The 15,863-nt window shown below is 45.8% G+C and overlaps 1 protein-coding gene across 3 annotated transcripts in view; it reads right to left on the reverse strand.

The window, feature by feature from the left end:
* Positions 1–2,741: 2,741 nt before the first annotated feature.
* USP24 (ubiquitin specific peptidase 24) overlaps positions 2,742–15,863 on the reverse strand; it is a 123,608-nt gene continuing 110,486 nt past the window's right edge. For 2 of the 3 annotated variants that reach the window (XM_088447319.1, XM_088447317.1), the window contains exons 55-67: positions 14,472–14,568; positions 14,267–14,383; positions 13,727–13,819; positions 13,423–13,525; positions 12,748–12,863; positions 12,500–12,613; positions 11,636–11,701; positions 10,990–11,053; positions 10,788–10,866; positions 9,646–9,721; positions 8,391–8,477; positions 7,659–7,769; positions 2,742–5,540 (exon numbers count right to left, since the gene is read on the reverse strand). In XM_088447319.1, coding sequence (XP_088303445.1) covers positions 5,478–5,540; positions 7,659–7,769; positions 8,391–8,477; positions 9,646–9,721; positions 10,788–10,866; positions 10,990–11,053; positions 11,636–11,701; positions 12,500–12,613; positions 12,748–12,863; positions 13,423–13,525; positions 13,727–13,819; positions 14,267–14,383; positions 14,472–14,568 — 1,186 coding nt within the window. In that variant the 3' untranslated portion in view covers positions 2,742–5,477. The remainder of the gene's footprint in view (positions 5,541–7,658; positions 7,770–8,390; positions 8,478–9,645; positions 9,722–10,787; positions 10,867–10,989; positions 11,054–11,635; positions 11,702–12,499; positions 12,614–12,747; positions 12,864–13,422; positions 13,526–13,726; positions 13,820–14,266; positions 14,384–14,471; positions 14,569–15,863) is intronic. The other variant, XM_088447318.1, reaches the window with a different exon arrangement.

Consider the following 15,863-nt stretch of genomic DNA (forward strand, 5'->3'; position numbering starts at 1 on the left):
ACCCGCTCTGGGGGCAGAGATGGTTTGTGGCGGTAGGAGAGCCAAGAAGCACCGCGCACGGCCGGAAGAACTGGTTCAGCAGGCTCAGTCTTAACGGAGCCCCGACTCCATGCAGCTTTCCTCTTCGGCTTCCATCCTTGGTGACTTTAACATCCCTATTGACATCACAAATCCTTCATCCACCAATCTTCTTGCCCTCTCCTCCTCCTTTGGACTTTATCAATGGACCTCCGCTGCTACCCACTATCTCGGCCACTCCTTTGACCTCGTCTTCACCCATCTGTGTGCTCTGTCCGACTTCTCCAACTCTCCGTTCCCCCTCTCTGACCACCATCTACTCTCCTCCCCTCACCCAAAGCCACCATCACCAGACGCAATCTTGAGACTCTCATCACCCTCACTTCTGCACTTGACTCAGTTGCCCCCCACCTCATCTGTCCCCCTCAGTCAGTCCAAACCCCAACCCTGGCACTCCAAACTGACCCAGTTTCTCCAAAAATGCTCACGGACAGCCGAGCGCCTCTGGAGGAAATCTCGCTCTCTGGCAGACTTCCTTCACTTCAATTTTGTCCTCTCTTCCTACAGCTCGGCCCTCTCCCTCACCAAGCAATCCTTCCAGTCGCTCATCTCCTCTCAGTCCCCCAATCCCCGCTGCCTCTTTGGTACTTTCAACACTCTCCTTCGCCCCTCCACCCCTCCCATCCTCCCTCACTGCCTCCTTCTCTTCCAAAATTGAGGCAATTCATCACAGTATATCCCTCCAATCTCCCTGCTGCAACTCCACCTCCCCCACCCCATCCGTACCTCCCGGCCACCCCACCTTGTGCTCCTCCACCCCCTTTTCAACTTCTCTCTCTCCACCGGCATCTTTCCCTCATCATTCAAACATGCTCGTCACACCTATTCTTAAAAAAAAAAAATAACCTCGACCAGTCTTCACCTGCCAATTACCGACACATTTCTCTTCTCCCTTTTGCCTCCAAACTACTTGAGCGGCTTGTCTACAGCCGCATCACCAGCTATCTCTCTGACAACTCCATCCTTGATCCTCTCCAATCTGGCTTTCGCCAACATCACTCCACTGAGACTGCCCTGGCCAAAGTCACCAATGACCTGCTTGCAGCCAAATTCAGGGGCCACTTCTCGCTGCTCATCTTCCTAGACCTCTCTGCAGCCTTCGACACCGTGGATCATACTCTACTCCTTCGCACCCTTCAGACCTTTGGCATCTCTAACACCGTCCATTCCTGGTTCACCTCTTACCTCACCAAACGCTCCTTTTCTGTGTCTGCCTCTGGCTCCAACTCACCCCCTTCCCGTTGGTGACCTGCAAGATTCTGTCCTGGGCCCACTGCTCTACTCCCTGTACATTTCTAAAGTAGGAGAACTCATCAGCTCCTTTGGCCTCCAATACCACCTCTATGCCGATAACACGGAACTATACCTCTCCTCTCCCAGTTGCCTCTCCGCCATCTCTTCCTGGATGTCCGAGCGCTCTCTGAAGCTCAACATGGACAAAACTGAACTCATCATTCTTTCCCCCTAATAGAGTCTCCTCTCCAACCAATATCGCTATCACTGTTGACAACACCATCTTCTCCAACTTCGCTGATTGGGTGTCACCCTCGACTCCACCCTCTCCTTCACACCCCACATTCAATCTCAGGCTCAATCCTGTCGGTTCCAGCTACCCAACATCGCTCGCATTAGGCCTTTCCTATCCCAGAATGCTACCAAACTATTAATTTACTAATCATTTCTTGGCTCGACTACTGCCACCTCCTTTTTGGCCTCCCACGTTGCCATCTTGCTCCCCTCCAGTCTGTTCACAATGCTGCAGCTAGACTCATCTTCCTCTCCCACTGTTCCACTTCTGCTGCTCCCCTCTGCCAAAACCTGCACTGGCTCCCATTCCCCTACAGAATCCTCTACAAACTCCTCACCCTCACCTACAAGGCCCTCTCTAACTCTACTGCTCCCTACATCTCCAACCTCATCTCCTTACATACTCCCTCATGCTCACTCCGGTCTGCCAATGACTGTTTCCTCTCCTCCACCCTGGTTACTTAATCATGCTCACAACCTAGATTTTGCCTGTGCAGCCCCCTTCACTGGAATAAGCTCCCTCGCTCGATCAGGCTCTCCCCGACCTTGCAGAGCTTCAATCGTGCACTGAAAACCCACCTGTTCATCAAAGCATACCCTTGCACCACATAACTGTGTCACCAAGTCTCTGTCCCTCCTGTCTCAGCCATCTCTACCTCGCCTACTCCCTGCACTCAGGTCCCCCTCTACACACTCATGCCATCTGTCTGTCTCCCCTAGATTGTAAGCTCCTAGGAGCAGGGTCCTCCTCCCTAATGTCTCACAGCCTTCTTCTCTAGCACTTCTATGACAGCCTTCACCTTCAGAGCTGTACTGTGTATGAAGAATTGTGTTGCTAATTGTTACTTGTGCGTTGTTTATATTTTGGTTACTGTATTGTAATGTAATGTTCTGTGTACCCTTTACTGTGTGTATGGTGCTATGGACCACTTGTGGCACCCTATAAATAAAATGTATTATTAATAATAATAATCAAACTCTAGGATTTACTATGCGTTTTCCTGAGGACAGCTGAGAGCAGGTGGAGTATTTACCAGCCTGTTCTGCTCCCAGTGCAGATCACAGATACTGAGAACATGCAGACACAAAATAAGCGTATAACCGATTAGTCTTCACCAATCTCTGTAACACTCCAATAAGTTTATTTCGTCATAAAATTAAAAGCAACTGTTTTCCAGAAGTTTTATTTAACAGTGACCAAACGAGTCCATTTTTGGACGGCATTGTAGATGATAAATTATGAAACCAGATATAAATGCGTCTGTAATGTGAATAAGCTGGTGCCAGCACACTCTGGATTGGAAACGTCTCAACGGTCAACAACTTACTCGCTAGCTAGATGGAACTAAAAAGGCACTTCTGGCTGGTTGTGCCTTACAGCTGACAAATTAAAGGGAAGAGTGGTAAAACACATCCGTCCAATTCATTTTCTGCATTCAATTCTTATAGCAGGAGACAGAGCTTGCTTTCACATAAATCCAGGCACATTTCTCAGCACCCAGGAGTATACCCAGTGGGGTTAGACATCTGGTTGACTGAGCCACTGTTCATCAAATCACTAGGAGCCAGTGACATCACAGGTATCAGGCTACTTGGAAGAGCCTCATTTCTCAGTGACGCCGATAATTTCCAACCAACTGATAGACTGCTTCCGTTAAGAAAATGGCTGCTTCCACTTTCCGCAGATCAAGGGTTAACACTTCAGTTTATTAGCCACAAAGCTTGTATGGACCTGATAGGATAGCCAATCCTGGTCAACTTAAGGGACGGCCATTGGCAGGTTAACCATTGATTGTACCAATCAGAGTTTGTGGGGGGGGGGGGGGGGGGGAGGTCTTTCAGGGGTGCATTGGAGGGCAGAGCTATGCTCTGTGTCCTGGGCGCCAGGGAGAAAATAAAAACTACTGCGGGGCTCTGGACCATCGATGGCAGAGAACCATTGGATCTCCGTCATCAAAGGGAAAACCTTCGATGGTCATCTCAGATCATCTGGGTATGCATAGAACACAACTTTTGTATATGACAGTATATATGAATGCTCCTCTGCAGTAATTAAAAGGTTTAACACATTTCACCCTTTTCTAAATTATTTAAAAGACTGGAGAAATTACTCAAGACAACCAATCAGCTGCTAGCTGGTATTTATGAAATACATTCTATAAAATTATAGGTAGGAGCTGACTGGATGCTATGCACAACCTCGCCACTCTTTAGGTTTGATACATCTCCCCCGATATCTTGTTCATCCTCTAGGAACAAAATGCAACATGACTGGTGCACACATTTGAATAGGGATAAGCAGCGAGTCAGAAGAACAAGAAAATCCTCCCGCGGGGAAGGGTCTGGTTGTATAATATGGTGCATTTATTGGGAAAGACCTAAAAAATAAAGTATCAGTGCAACAAATCAAGAAAATATACAACACAATCAATAAAAAATAATTGGCACAAAACATACAAATCATTGTCTGGGGCTTTCTAAAATTAGACATGCCAAACCCAGAGATGCCATTGCATGATCTTGTAAGGGGTGGGGGGTAGGATCCAGCAAATTCCAGTTACTCACAAGCTATTACTGAAAAAGTATATATATATATATTGATATCATCATATATTACACAAGTCAAATCCGTCCTCTGCACCTTTACACATTCATTCAGCGCAGGAATTATGAACCATTGTCCCAGAAAATCTATAGCGGGCGTCCGTGACTGGGGACATCGATATGTCTCTGTGGGATTAAGGCAGGAGTTGACAAAACTAACTTACAAGTTTGTGACCTAAACCTAGTAGCAAACTTGTCCTATAAAGAAGGGAGGCACTCTCTCAAGCAGAACACCTCGGTGTGACGTATTCCCTGGCTCCTGCCTGGTCCTGGATTACAGGCAAAGAGAAGTATACGGAATAAAGTGCCTCAAGTGGGGTGGGTTTCTTAAAAACTTTTTTGGTGCTGTTCGCTAGATATTTGGCGGATCTAAAGTTACAGAAATTTTAAACTATACTTAAAATTTTTATCCAACCCCCAGGTACCTTAGTTTCCCGTCTCCTGCACATAACTGAGACAGTCACTTGGTGGGCTTCAGCCTTTCATATTAAGTACTAGTGACATCACTGAGGTAAAGAGGCACAATGTACAGCATGCCTCAGTGAGGTCACCAGCTGCTAGCGAATTTGATAGTCCAGCCCACAAAACAGGCCGTCCTAGCTGTGAGTAGGCGTCAGGTGCACTTTACATACCGCAACGCCAACGTTTGACAACTAAACTTCTGATTTGCCGAGTGGTGCAGATTCCTATGGCACTATACAAATTTTGTGAGACATTTTAAATACAAAGAATCATTATTTTTTAAAAGATCAGTTTCAAACTTAATTTGTACAAGGTAAGTCTTACACATTTTTACATCATTTTAATATTCCTAATATTGAAAGATTAAAAAGTTGTGTATGCACCTAAAATCAGTCAAGATTTTTCTCTTTTAATATTTCGTATAAAACCAAATGAAATCTTCGCAGCATTACAGAAAAAGCAACAATTTTACATTCACTCCTTCAATGCTGGCGAACTTAAAAAAAAAAAATAATAATAATAATTAATCCACGTTCCGGGTGTTTCTTTCTTTCCCCCCAATAAAATCTTGACAAAAATACTTTGTATCCGTTGTTTTTTTCTTTTGTTTTTTGCAGCAATAAGAATAAAGTCCTGTTTGTTGAGACAGTTCCAGAAATGGCCGGGAAGCTGCCCCTCAGGGACCTGAAGAACGTACTGGGCTGTGGACTCCAGTGGAAAAGATAAGATAAATCTCCTGTGGTTCTCAAAGTGCATTAATTTCACAGCATGACAATACTTTCCCCTTCTGTACCTGGAAAATGCGTTCAAGGGTCAACGTCCTCAAGGTCACTTTTTGGATCTCCAATTATCATTGGAGAGTCGGGGCCCTATAATACATAACATATCAAAACATCAGGTATATACCCTCCAGGAAACATTTATAAAGCTTGAACACTACGTTAAATTTGGTCAACAGCCTTAAAAAAGCTAAATCCCCATGCATCCTATTTCTACCTCTCCCATGCCACTTGACTTACTCCTGACTTGTACAAGCAGAAACATCTAATGTCGTACCTATGGAATTTCCCACCACACCTGGTCAGACTCTCTCAAAACCTTGAAGCCATTGTTACTCTCTCAGGTCTTCACTCCAAGCAATTCTTGTTCCTCTGGTCTACGTTTGTCCCTTTTGCCACTAGAATGTAAAGTTCTCTCATGACCACCACCCTCCCCCAACCTTTTACATGTGTATTTATTTTGTACTAGTTTAATGGACTTGGCAGACGCCGGGTCAGCTCAGTCTCTGCGTCCCCCCGTTTGGCTCCACCCCTTCTCTAGCAGGCTCTGCCCCTCCTTCTCCCCCTGGTCTACGATCCTTTCCGACTCTCCCCCCCACTCCCATACTTACAACGGCTGCCGGTCTCCTCCTCCTAAGGTTGTCCCGTCTTCCTTGAAGGGGGAGCCATTTGGGCTCTCGCAATGAGCGGATGGGACAGCCTTACACAATTATGTAGATGTCTTGCATGTCCCCGTTTTATTCATTCTCTGTTCTACCCACTGTGAAGCATGTTACAAAGACGACAATAACTAAGGCAGCATCTGTCTATAAGATACGTATTCTAGCACTAAGCGAGGCAGAATCCTAGTACATGAATTTTACGCCATCAAACTTGTCTATTTATTTAACGGGTTCAGGCTAGACATGGTTAAGACTTTGCTGCTCAGCCTTATTGCCAGTATAAGAGTCCATGCATTCTCATAAGTGACCAGACTATATAATACACTCAGGTCAAATGGAAATTCTATTCAGAGTTGAGCTAGAAGATAACGGCACTTCATGCCAGTAGAGGTCGTCTGCAGTCATCTTCCAACTGCATAAACCAACATGTCAGATAAAGATCACATTAATAGACTGGGAGTCATTTTGGGACTACATGATGTGGTATTGGGCCAAACTGACAAATACTGGTGCTTATATGGTGTGGAGCAATTGTAGCCATTCCGCAGTATGGACTGATGACTGCCCTAAACCCCCACTCACCACCTAAACATGCCTATCACCCTCACTATCAAAGCCACCATATACCCACGCAAATTGTGCTGTCATTTACCTAAATCTAATACCCTACCCGTGTCCAGCACATCCCTTATCTCGACAACTTCCTTATAAAGGCCCCGTCTGTGGACAATCTTAAGTCTCATGCCAGTCTGACTGATCACGCTCATAACCCATGGGTGGATGGTGAACTTCAAAGAGTCCAATCTCACACCGTCCCAGACACTGGGTATGTTATTCAACATGTCCTTACAGAGGACATTTCTTCCTCCAGACCAAAACCCTGGCAATCCAGGGCATAGTAAAGCGGATTCTCAAAATGAGGTTGGTCTTCATGCACTTGTATTTGCACCTCTTTTCGAAGCTGGTCCCCTTCGAGGCAGGTTCCACTCGCTTGAGTTTCAGTTGACCAACTCTCCCCCTTGGACATGTCCTCCTCTGCTTGCTTAACTCCAACAATCTCCATAACGGTCACCTGTTTGCACTCTGGGATCGGACTTCATGATCACGGACACCAGCCTCAGAGGCCGTGGTGCAGTAACTCTACAAAATCAGTTTCAGGTAATATGGTCCCGACAGGAGGCTCTGTTGCCAATCAATGTCCTGGAACGATGGGCAATCTTAAGCACCTTGATTGTGGCTCAGAAGACTGTCATTAAAAGCACTGAAACACTTGTGGGGAGAGTGATGCACCGATGCACATGGTGCCTTGCTATAGAAGGTAAGATTGTTACTCATATCCTTATGTATCCTTGAAAAAGGCTTTTCATAAACTGAAACGTCGAATTTGAGTTTATATCAGACAGAGGCTTTTTACTACAACTGACAAGTCCCAGAGTGCAGTCTGTCTTTGGCTTTTCTCAGGCATGACATGGTTGAACGATGGTAGCAGCTTCCCCCTTACCCACACAATCCACAACTTCCAGTAGTAAAGAAACAGACTCCTCACCTGCTGCATACTCCTCTCTCCATTCTCATTGGCTGGGCTGCTCTCCGACCCATTACTGCTTCCTGACTGGTCCTTCTCATTTAGCAGTGCGGTGGCATAGGCCAATGTGTCCTGCAGCAAAACAGCCATCAGCGAACATACAGCGGTTCTATTATGCAAGTACTGCTCACTACCTGACTTTCTAACACAATAAGGGGTAGATGTACCAACCAATCAGCTTCTGACATTTTACAGACTGTTTAAAAAAATAACAGGTGCTGGTCGGTTGGTACCATAACACCCTCCACTTTATCTCGCTCCAAGTTTTGATACATCTCCCCCTAAATGCCATACTTAAGCTGGGTACACACTGAGTAGACGGGCATTAGATCCAACATCGGAATGAAACGCCTTTGAATGGGGATTGCCCGTCCACACTTGAACGAGTTAATGGACAATTGAACGATCACTGCTCTGCCCTTCATTAACATACTACAGATGGCTAGCGATATCGCTAGGTTTGATGTGCAGCACATCAAACCTAGTGACCGTAGCTAGCGACCGCTGTAGGGCGCATTCGCCCGTACACACTGAGCGATATAGGCGATTTGTTACAAAACGGCAAGTTGGCCCGACATCGCTCCAGTGTGTACCCAGCTTTAGACAGCCGGTAATCTGCATGTTGCTGATATATCTCCCAGCACTAGATTAGCCTGGAGTGCGCTCTCCCTTCGCCATATGCCCGTACTGTACCTGTGCGGAGATTGTCCGTTGGAAAGTTTTAGCTGTGGAGGTTTCGTTGGACACGTTACTCTGTGGAGCCCAGCAGTGCTCAGACATCTGATGGGAAACACACAGTAAATCATCCAGTAATAAAATACAGAATATGCGTTTTCTTACAGACTTGATCATTGCATAGCGGACCCGTAGTTCCGTCATTCACTAAAGTTCTTTTACTAAAATGAACAGTGATTTGAGCCACTTTAGTTGTACAGTTGAATACGTGGTTGGTGCAGGGTTTTAAGCAAGTTTGTTTTGTGGACGGAGCTTGCGTGTTCCAGAGCCAAGCACACGCATGTATGGGTGATTCCGAGTCATGCGCAAATCAGTCTCATCTCCACCTAAGGCTGAGAGCGGCATAAGCAGATGGCATGAGGGCTAAGTTAGCAAGAACGGGTCGTAGGTGTGTTGACGGAACTGCGGCCAATTACGATTTGTGCGTGCATTTTCAGATTGATCCCTAGCACCATGGATAGGGCTGGTGAAGTGCGCACTAAGACGGGGGTTATGGATCCCAGTGTATGGGTAGGGGCAGAGCAGTCAAATAGTTTCTTATAACTCCGCAAACATGTGCCAACCCTGCATCTGCCCATACATCCGTAATTCAATATTATTTAGCTTAAAGATGAGAGTACAGAAACTGGCAAGAAATAGGTATTTACAATAGCAGCCTCTTTAAAAGTTTAAATCCACCCAAAAACTGTTATAATAATAATAAAAGAAAAAAAGAAAAGAAAAAAAGAAAAGAAAAGGTTATTAGTCTTATATAAATCACTATGCTGTCTACAACGTAACTTCTGATACTTGAATATTTCTACCAGAAATTGGCATTAGGATGCCTCAGACATGTCTTGCCACCGCTGGCCATTGCGATGTAAAACTACTTAGCAAAAATGTATAATCATGAAAAATGCGCAGTGTGGGGCACAATTTGTCTCATGGTTACGGCTGTTGCTAAGCAGTATAAGATTTTCAGAGCGTCTGCCAAAAACGCCAATAAGAGCCATGCCCGAGTCTTCCAGCTGCCACTCTCGGGCAGAAGACAGCATGGTGATTTTAAATCCGTAACAGAAAATTATATATATTTTTCGTCTCATCATTTGTAAGTGGTGTTCTTTATGAGAGGAGCTGTCGAAACGACAGAAGTTGTGTCTTTTCCAGTTCCAATCTAGATAAACAGTGCATCTAGCAGACCCCAAAGTTGAGTCTGTACGAGAATGTGTGTTACCTTCTTCTGTAACCACTGCACCGCCCAGCTCCAATGGTGAGAGTTTTCTTTGAAATACTCCTTAGCAGCCGGACACCTGTTACGGAAAGAAAATTGCACCAAAATTACACAGAACGAATAACAATTTTCAGAACGCTGAGATATCGCAACACGCTGTAAGGTTCCGTTTTGAGCCACGAATCGCATAAATGGCAGACACAGCGTTATGCGGCAACTTTCGAGGAAAAATTTAGCACAAACACATCAGATACTACTTCTGACTGTCCATCTGTCTTTCCTGAATAATATAACTTTTTATAAATACGAGTGATGCACGGACGCACAATAGCGCTGAAATTCGCAGTGCTGCCTCAGTGCACTGAGGTCCTGGGTTGGATTACTACCAGGGCACCATTTGTGTGGAGTTTGTATGTTTCCCCATGTATGACTGGCACTTCAGCTTCCTCCCATACTTCAAAAACATACTGGTAGGTTACTTGGCTTCTGCCAAAAACATGCAACATATGCGCAGTATATAAATAACCGATTATTAGAATTATTAACTATAAATATGATCTTTATAAAAATGTGCATTCTGAGCTTAAAGCGGACAAAGCAGACCCGTGTATTACAATGGATAGAGCACTCCCTACAGTTATCCGTGAGCTGTATTCCAGCACTTAGATGTCCTGTGCATTTAAATGCCCCAAACTACTATATATAGTTTAGTGTTCACTCTAGGTCCGGCAATAGGTAGGGCGCCGGACCTAGAGCTAGGGCACTTCTGCGTGTGCCGAAAAGGCGCATGGCCAAAGAAAAGGAGCGTGTCTTTATGACGTGCCCCCATTTTGTCACTCCTGGGGGCATGCCAGGCAGCCCCCAAGCGCTGCGGTCGCTGTGAATGGATGCTGCTGTGCCGCCGTTTTAACCAGAAGCCGCAGGCTGTCTCAGCGGGGCGCCGCCCTGGAGGGCAGGATGCCTTCTGCCCTTCAGAAATAGGGCAGAGCGCAGCGCCCCGCTGACACAGCCTGCGGGAACGCTATAGTTTACTGTAAAGTGGTATATTTAGTGCAAATAGAGATACGCAACATTTGTCTGCTTCAGTGTGTACCTAAGTAACTATGAATACAGACAGCCCTGACCTAAGGATTTTACATACTTACTTCTGGGCCAGAGTGACGAGGAACTTCACGCACTGGTAGCATCGACTGCTGTCTACGTGGTTACTATGGTGCATCAGTGCTGTGGACGGAGAGGAAACATTTGGTGATGAAGTCTGACATTCACAGGGAGAGAACTGAAATATAAATACAAGCAGATAACAGCTGGGACCATGGGGTGTATCAATGTGTCTACAAAACGTACCCAACAATCCGTCTGATTCAAACGCAAACTGAAGTCGCTGCAGCTGGATTGGATCTTCCATCACCTTGAAGACAGGAAAAAGAAAAAAAAAAGTAAAATCTGCGCAATTCACATAAGTAACTTTAGTTTCTCTGTGTATTGTGGCCCCCACAAGAAATCAAAGCAAATCTGGCCATCTCCACCTTTTATAGCCTTACATCAGGGACAGGGCGAAACAGGTCCGAATTTCATGGGGACAAAATGCATCAGGCTAGCACATTTGGGGGCACTCTATAAAATACAATAGAATGCATGGGCAGATGTCTTTCGGATTTACTGAAAGTACTGATTTCTTGGTGACTTTGCCGTTGGATTTAAAGCGGCAATTTTTTTAAATTGAAATTTGGTTGGTTTTGCCTTTAAAAAGAAATTGCCTATTTAAATCCCACTGCAAAATCGTCCAAAAATCTGCACTTTCGGTAAATCAGAGATTACATTTGGCCTGTTGGTGGGAAGAACAGGGTCAGAATGTATTGGAGTGCTACCAATTTATATGGAAGTACAAAGCTTAACTCCCGTGACTGGATACCCTGTGCGAGGAACAGAGCGGGCTTTAGGGCGAGTGTTAAGTTGCTCACAGAACCATAGAGACATTCTATGCACATACCAGTATCTCATGCAGGAGGGTAAACATGTTCTTCAGCTCATGTGGGGGAGCAGACTCCAGCTGATTCTATAGGATAAATATACAATATATGTTTGACACAATTATACACAATACATTCATTAACTATTTCTAAAATTGCTTAGTGGATAGTGTGTAATTTTACTAATCCCAATCTGGAGAGTCTGGGCCTTGGGGGGGAGAATGGCTGTTATGCAGTACAGCCAAACAGAAATCACTAACCCCCCCCCCCCAAAAAAAAAAAAAACATTGCAAAATAATGCACTCTTCTGTAAGTTTACATGTTTATTATAATTTCAAAATACGGAGTACCCAGGTTATTAGTATGCAGGGGCAAACGCAGGATTTCTAGAGGGGGGTTTCCAAATGTTTGATTTTAGAGAGAGTTTGGCCAGTCCATGAAGAGGACATCATTAACTTTTAAACAGCTATAAAGTGTCATACAAAGTGCAGTGTATGTCATCATTCCGACATATAGATGTGGTAAGTAGGACAATCCAGCCTGAGCTGAATGCTTTTATTTCAAATGTGGGCATCATTCCAAAGCATTGAAGCAAATCTGGGAGTTTGGGGGATCGGCAGAAGGTCCTAGCACTGCCCTGGACATATATGTACACATTTGGTTCCTCGTGCACTGGATAGTGTGTGTTATACAGTATGTGAGATTTCCTTCTTGCTATATTGCATCAACAATCACTTCAGTATTTCAACTGTCTTCATTCAAAAAAAATGGATTTTGAACATCATGTATTGATCGACTTTTAGCAAATATATCATCAAGCCTAAGGTGCGTGTCTCCAGAATACGGCGAAACTCAAATTTACAGAGAGAAGGCTTCAGTGTTACCTTAATGAAGTGCAGCACGGTGAGGGAGAAGCGCTCGTTACAGAAGCAGCAATATACCAGCATCTCAATGAGAACGGAGAGGGACCCCGGAAGCTCCCTCATTGCAAACATCACCTGCAACACAGGCAGTCACAGATGAACAGGGCCTGAACTCAACAACAGTTTCTCATATAAACACTTTCTAAATATATATATATCTATATTTACAAATCAGATAATATGCAGTAATAACAGAAGTGGTTACGCACCTCCAGCAGGTAAGACTTTCCCTCCGGTGTGAACATCAAAGCTTCAACTTCTGAGTGGAGAGCCAGCAGAGGGCCCTGTGTGTGTGGTGGATGGTGACACCGGAATACACCAGGAGCTGAAGCAATCGGGAGAAAATGGGGGTTAGAAATCGAAGGAGTCCTTGGAAGTGGGATTTCGCATTCAGCCGACAGTAATAACTGCATTGTGTTTATTTTGTGCCAACAGGCTGTCAGAGAGATGTTGCTAGGACACACAGGGCACGATTCTGAGTGGCACCTAATGCGGACACAATGGCGTCTGCTTCCAGCGGTCAAAAATCCCATGCGAACATCTGCCAGGATTCTGAGTCGGAAGCATCTATAGGACAGAACTGCCCCCGGACCCTCACTAGTGAGAGCAGCCGTGATTGCATCTGCAGGCCGCTCTACAACAAGTGCAGATTGCTAACACATGCAAGAGCCGCCCGCATTTGGAATTACATACAACCCAGAGACCGGCCCATTGTTCCTACGACTAAAACATCGTCTCCAATCCAACAGAAATCCAAGAGAAGGCAATAAGCAGCGCTATAGAAGCGCCCCTTGAATTAAACAAGTAAAAAAGCACTGAATGAAAAACAAAAACACGCTGAATAAAAGATTTCTGATCATATGAACAGAGAGACCACCTCTTACCGACAGTCCGATGGGGGGAAATATCGGAATACAGGACCAACAAAGCTATTGTATTATGCAGGAAGCCAAACTCTCGAGCTTGTGCCGGGCTCCATCGGCGATTCTAGGAACAGACGTAATTGTTAAAAGGAAAACCATTGGAGCCCCCCCAAGTCATAACGTGCAGTCTTCAAAGGGGAAGAACTAAAACTATAGCCTCGCTTTAAATGAATATTAAAGAACAGGCAAGACTGATAAATGCAAAAGCGTTCAGGAGAAGACGCCCTAAGATATATGGAAAGCTGCATCATTCCAATCTAGTTACCTGGTTGTTCTTCCGATTGGGGCCGAGCAGGAAATTGATGAAATGTCGCAGAGCCGAGTATTTCAAAAGCAATTCAACAGCTCGGACTCCTTGCTGCGTTTTGGAGAAGAGAACGGGTAAGATACTCAATATAGCAGTGGCACAATGTACTCATTTATCAGAACTATAGAGGAGAGGGAGCCCGGGCTGCTGGGAATTCAGAATTAACTATTTGGTGCCCAGACTCTCCTCTCCAGGCTATACCCTTGGTCATCCCTGTGCCCCCTAGTGGAGGAAGAAGAAACCACATAGGACGCTCACATTACGGATTACATATGTGCTGCAGATCTGTATTTCCTGGGGAATTTGCATATGGTATGACAGGACCACAGAACAGTGGTCACTTTATTCTTATTCCAACATAAAGCCGTGTCGGAGTCAGAGCTGTATGGCAGTAATACTTGGGACTCCAAAGAGCGAGAACAGAATCTCTCTCCTTGCAGCGACCCCCTCCCTCCAGAGAGCTGACAGAGGAAGCTCCGGTCACTTTCACACTTGTACCTTTTGTAGAAAGTTGCTGAAGAGGAAGAAGTACTGAGCACAGTTCTTGCAGCTCTCTGGCACATCTTTCTCTAGCAGACTGAGCAGCATCTCGATCAGCAGATGGACTCCATTCACCTGGAAGAGCCGGACCATTAACAAACAGGTACTAGGATGCATTTTCCTGTCTTTAGTACCCTACGGCACAAAGGAAGGTGCCCATTACCTTGTCTCTGTGGAGTAACGCCCCATCTAAGGTCTTTTCTAGGATGGTCGCCACAGCACAACGGACCTCCCGGACACAGGACTCCAGCAAGAACACTCTTGGGAGTAAAACATAGTTATGTGTACAGACTGTGTATAACATGTATGAAATAACCGAAGTGTTTACACATATCTCCCACCCCTATGCAGCAGGAGGGTGGTGCTCCTCTATCTGAGTCACTAGAGAGTGAGTGAGGCTTGTTTTACAGAAATGCACAGTATGGTCTGGTGGGTTCAAAACCAGGGTCAATGACGTCACAGCAACTAATATTTCTGTTTATTAACCTATATAAGATCCCTAAAGGGAATCGGTATGATTTACCTCCGGACATAAGTCCGGCGGTAGGAATCCCGACAGCGGCTGCCCGACATGGGTGAAAATCCTGATCTTCCCTAAGGTAAGTATTCACCAACCTAATTCCCTCCCCTAACCCTCCTTAGGGGTGCCTAACCCTAACCTCCCCCCCGTGCCTAAACCTAACCCCCCCTTCCCCGCCGCCTAAACCCAAGTCCCCCGGGGGGGGGTGCCTAACACTAAGTCCCCCCTGGGGGTGCCTAACCCTTCCTCCCCATAGCCTAACCCTAGCCTCCCGGGGGGGTGCCTAACCCTAAGTTTCCCCCCGGGAGCCCTGAACCTAACCCTCCCCACGGCTGTCCACGCTCGGCATCACTTCGATCGGGATGCCGGGTGCCAGTCTCCCGGCGTCTGTAAAATGACAGGCGTCTAGATTTAGACGCCTGTCATTTAACCCTCGCCAGGATAAAGCAGTCGGGAAGCCGGCTGTCGGGATTAGGTCCGCCGGCTACCCGACTGCATAGCCCCTAAAGACGTAAAATTTCTGTAGTGGGGACATAGTCCTCTAGAAAAATAAACATCATAACAGAGCTGCAGTGAAAAGTCAGAGTTACACCGATCAATGTATTTTTCCTCTACATCTGAAAAATTAACATTTCGGGGTTTAGTGCCAGGGCCGTCAAGAGCGGAGATGGGCATCGAGTACTGCATGGCCAATTCAGGAAGACATGGCAGGGGGCGGGTTAACAGGAAGATGGAGTAAGCAAATTCAGGCAGAGGAAGGAAGAGGACAGGGCTCGACCAGCAGCCTCCCAAGCCAATAGCCAACACCACATAGCAGACAATATTAGGAGACCCAGAAGGGCTTGCTGGGACCTGAATTTCCTCAGGAGTTGTAGGATACACTTTCTCCTACCAGGTTTCTCACACTCCTGCACAGCAGCGGGGACAGGGGACCCTCCAACAATCCCGGGCCTGGTAAATTAATACCCACCCCTGTTTGGTGCTCCTTTCATTTCAATATCAAATTTCTGAAATAGCGTCAATATAAATGATTGA

Source organism: Taudactylus pleione, unplaced genomic scaffold, assembly GCF_031769625.1.
Source record: "Taudactylus pleione unplaced genomic scaffold, aTauple2 ptg000428l, whole genome shotgun sequence".
Lineage (NCBI taxonomy): Eukaryota > Metazoa > Chordata > Amphibia > Anura > Myobatrachidae > Taudactylus > Taudactylus pleione.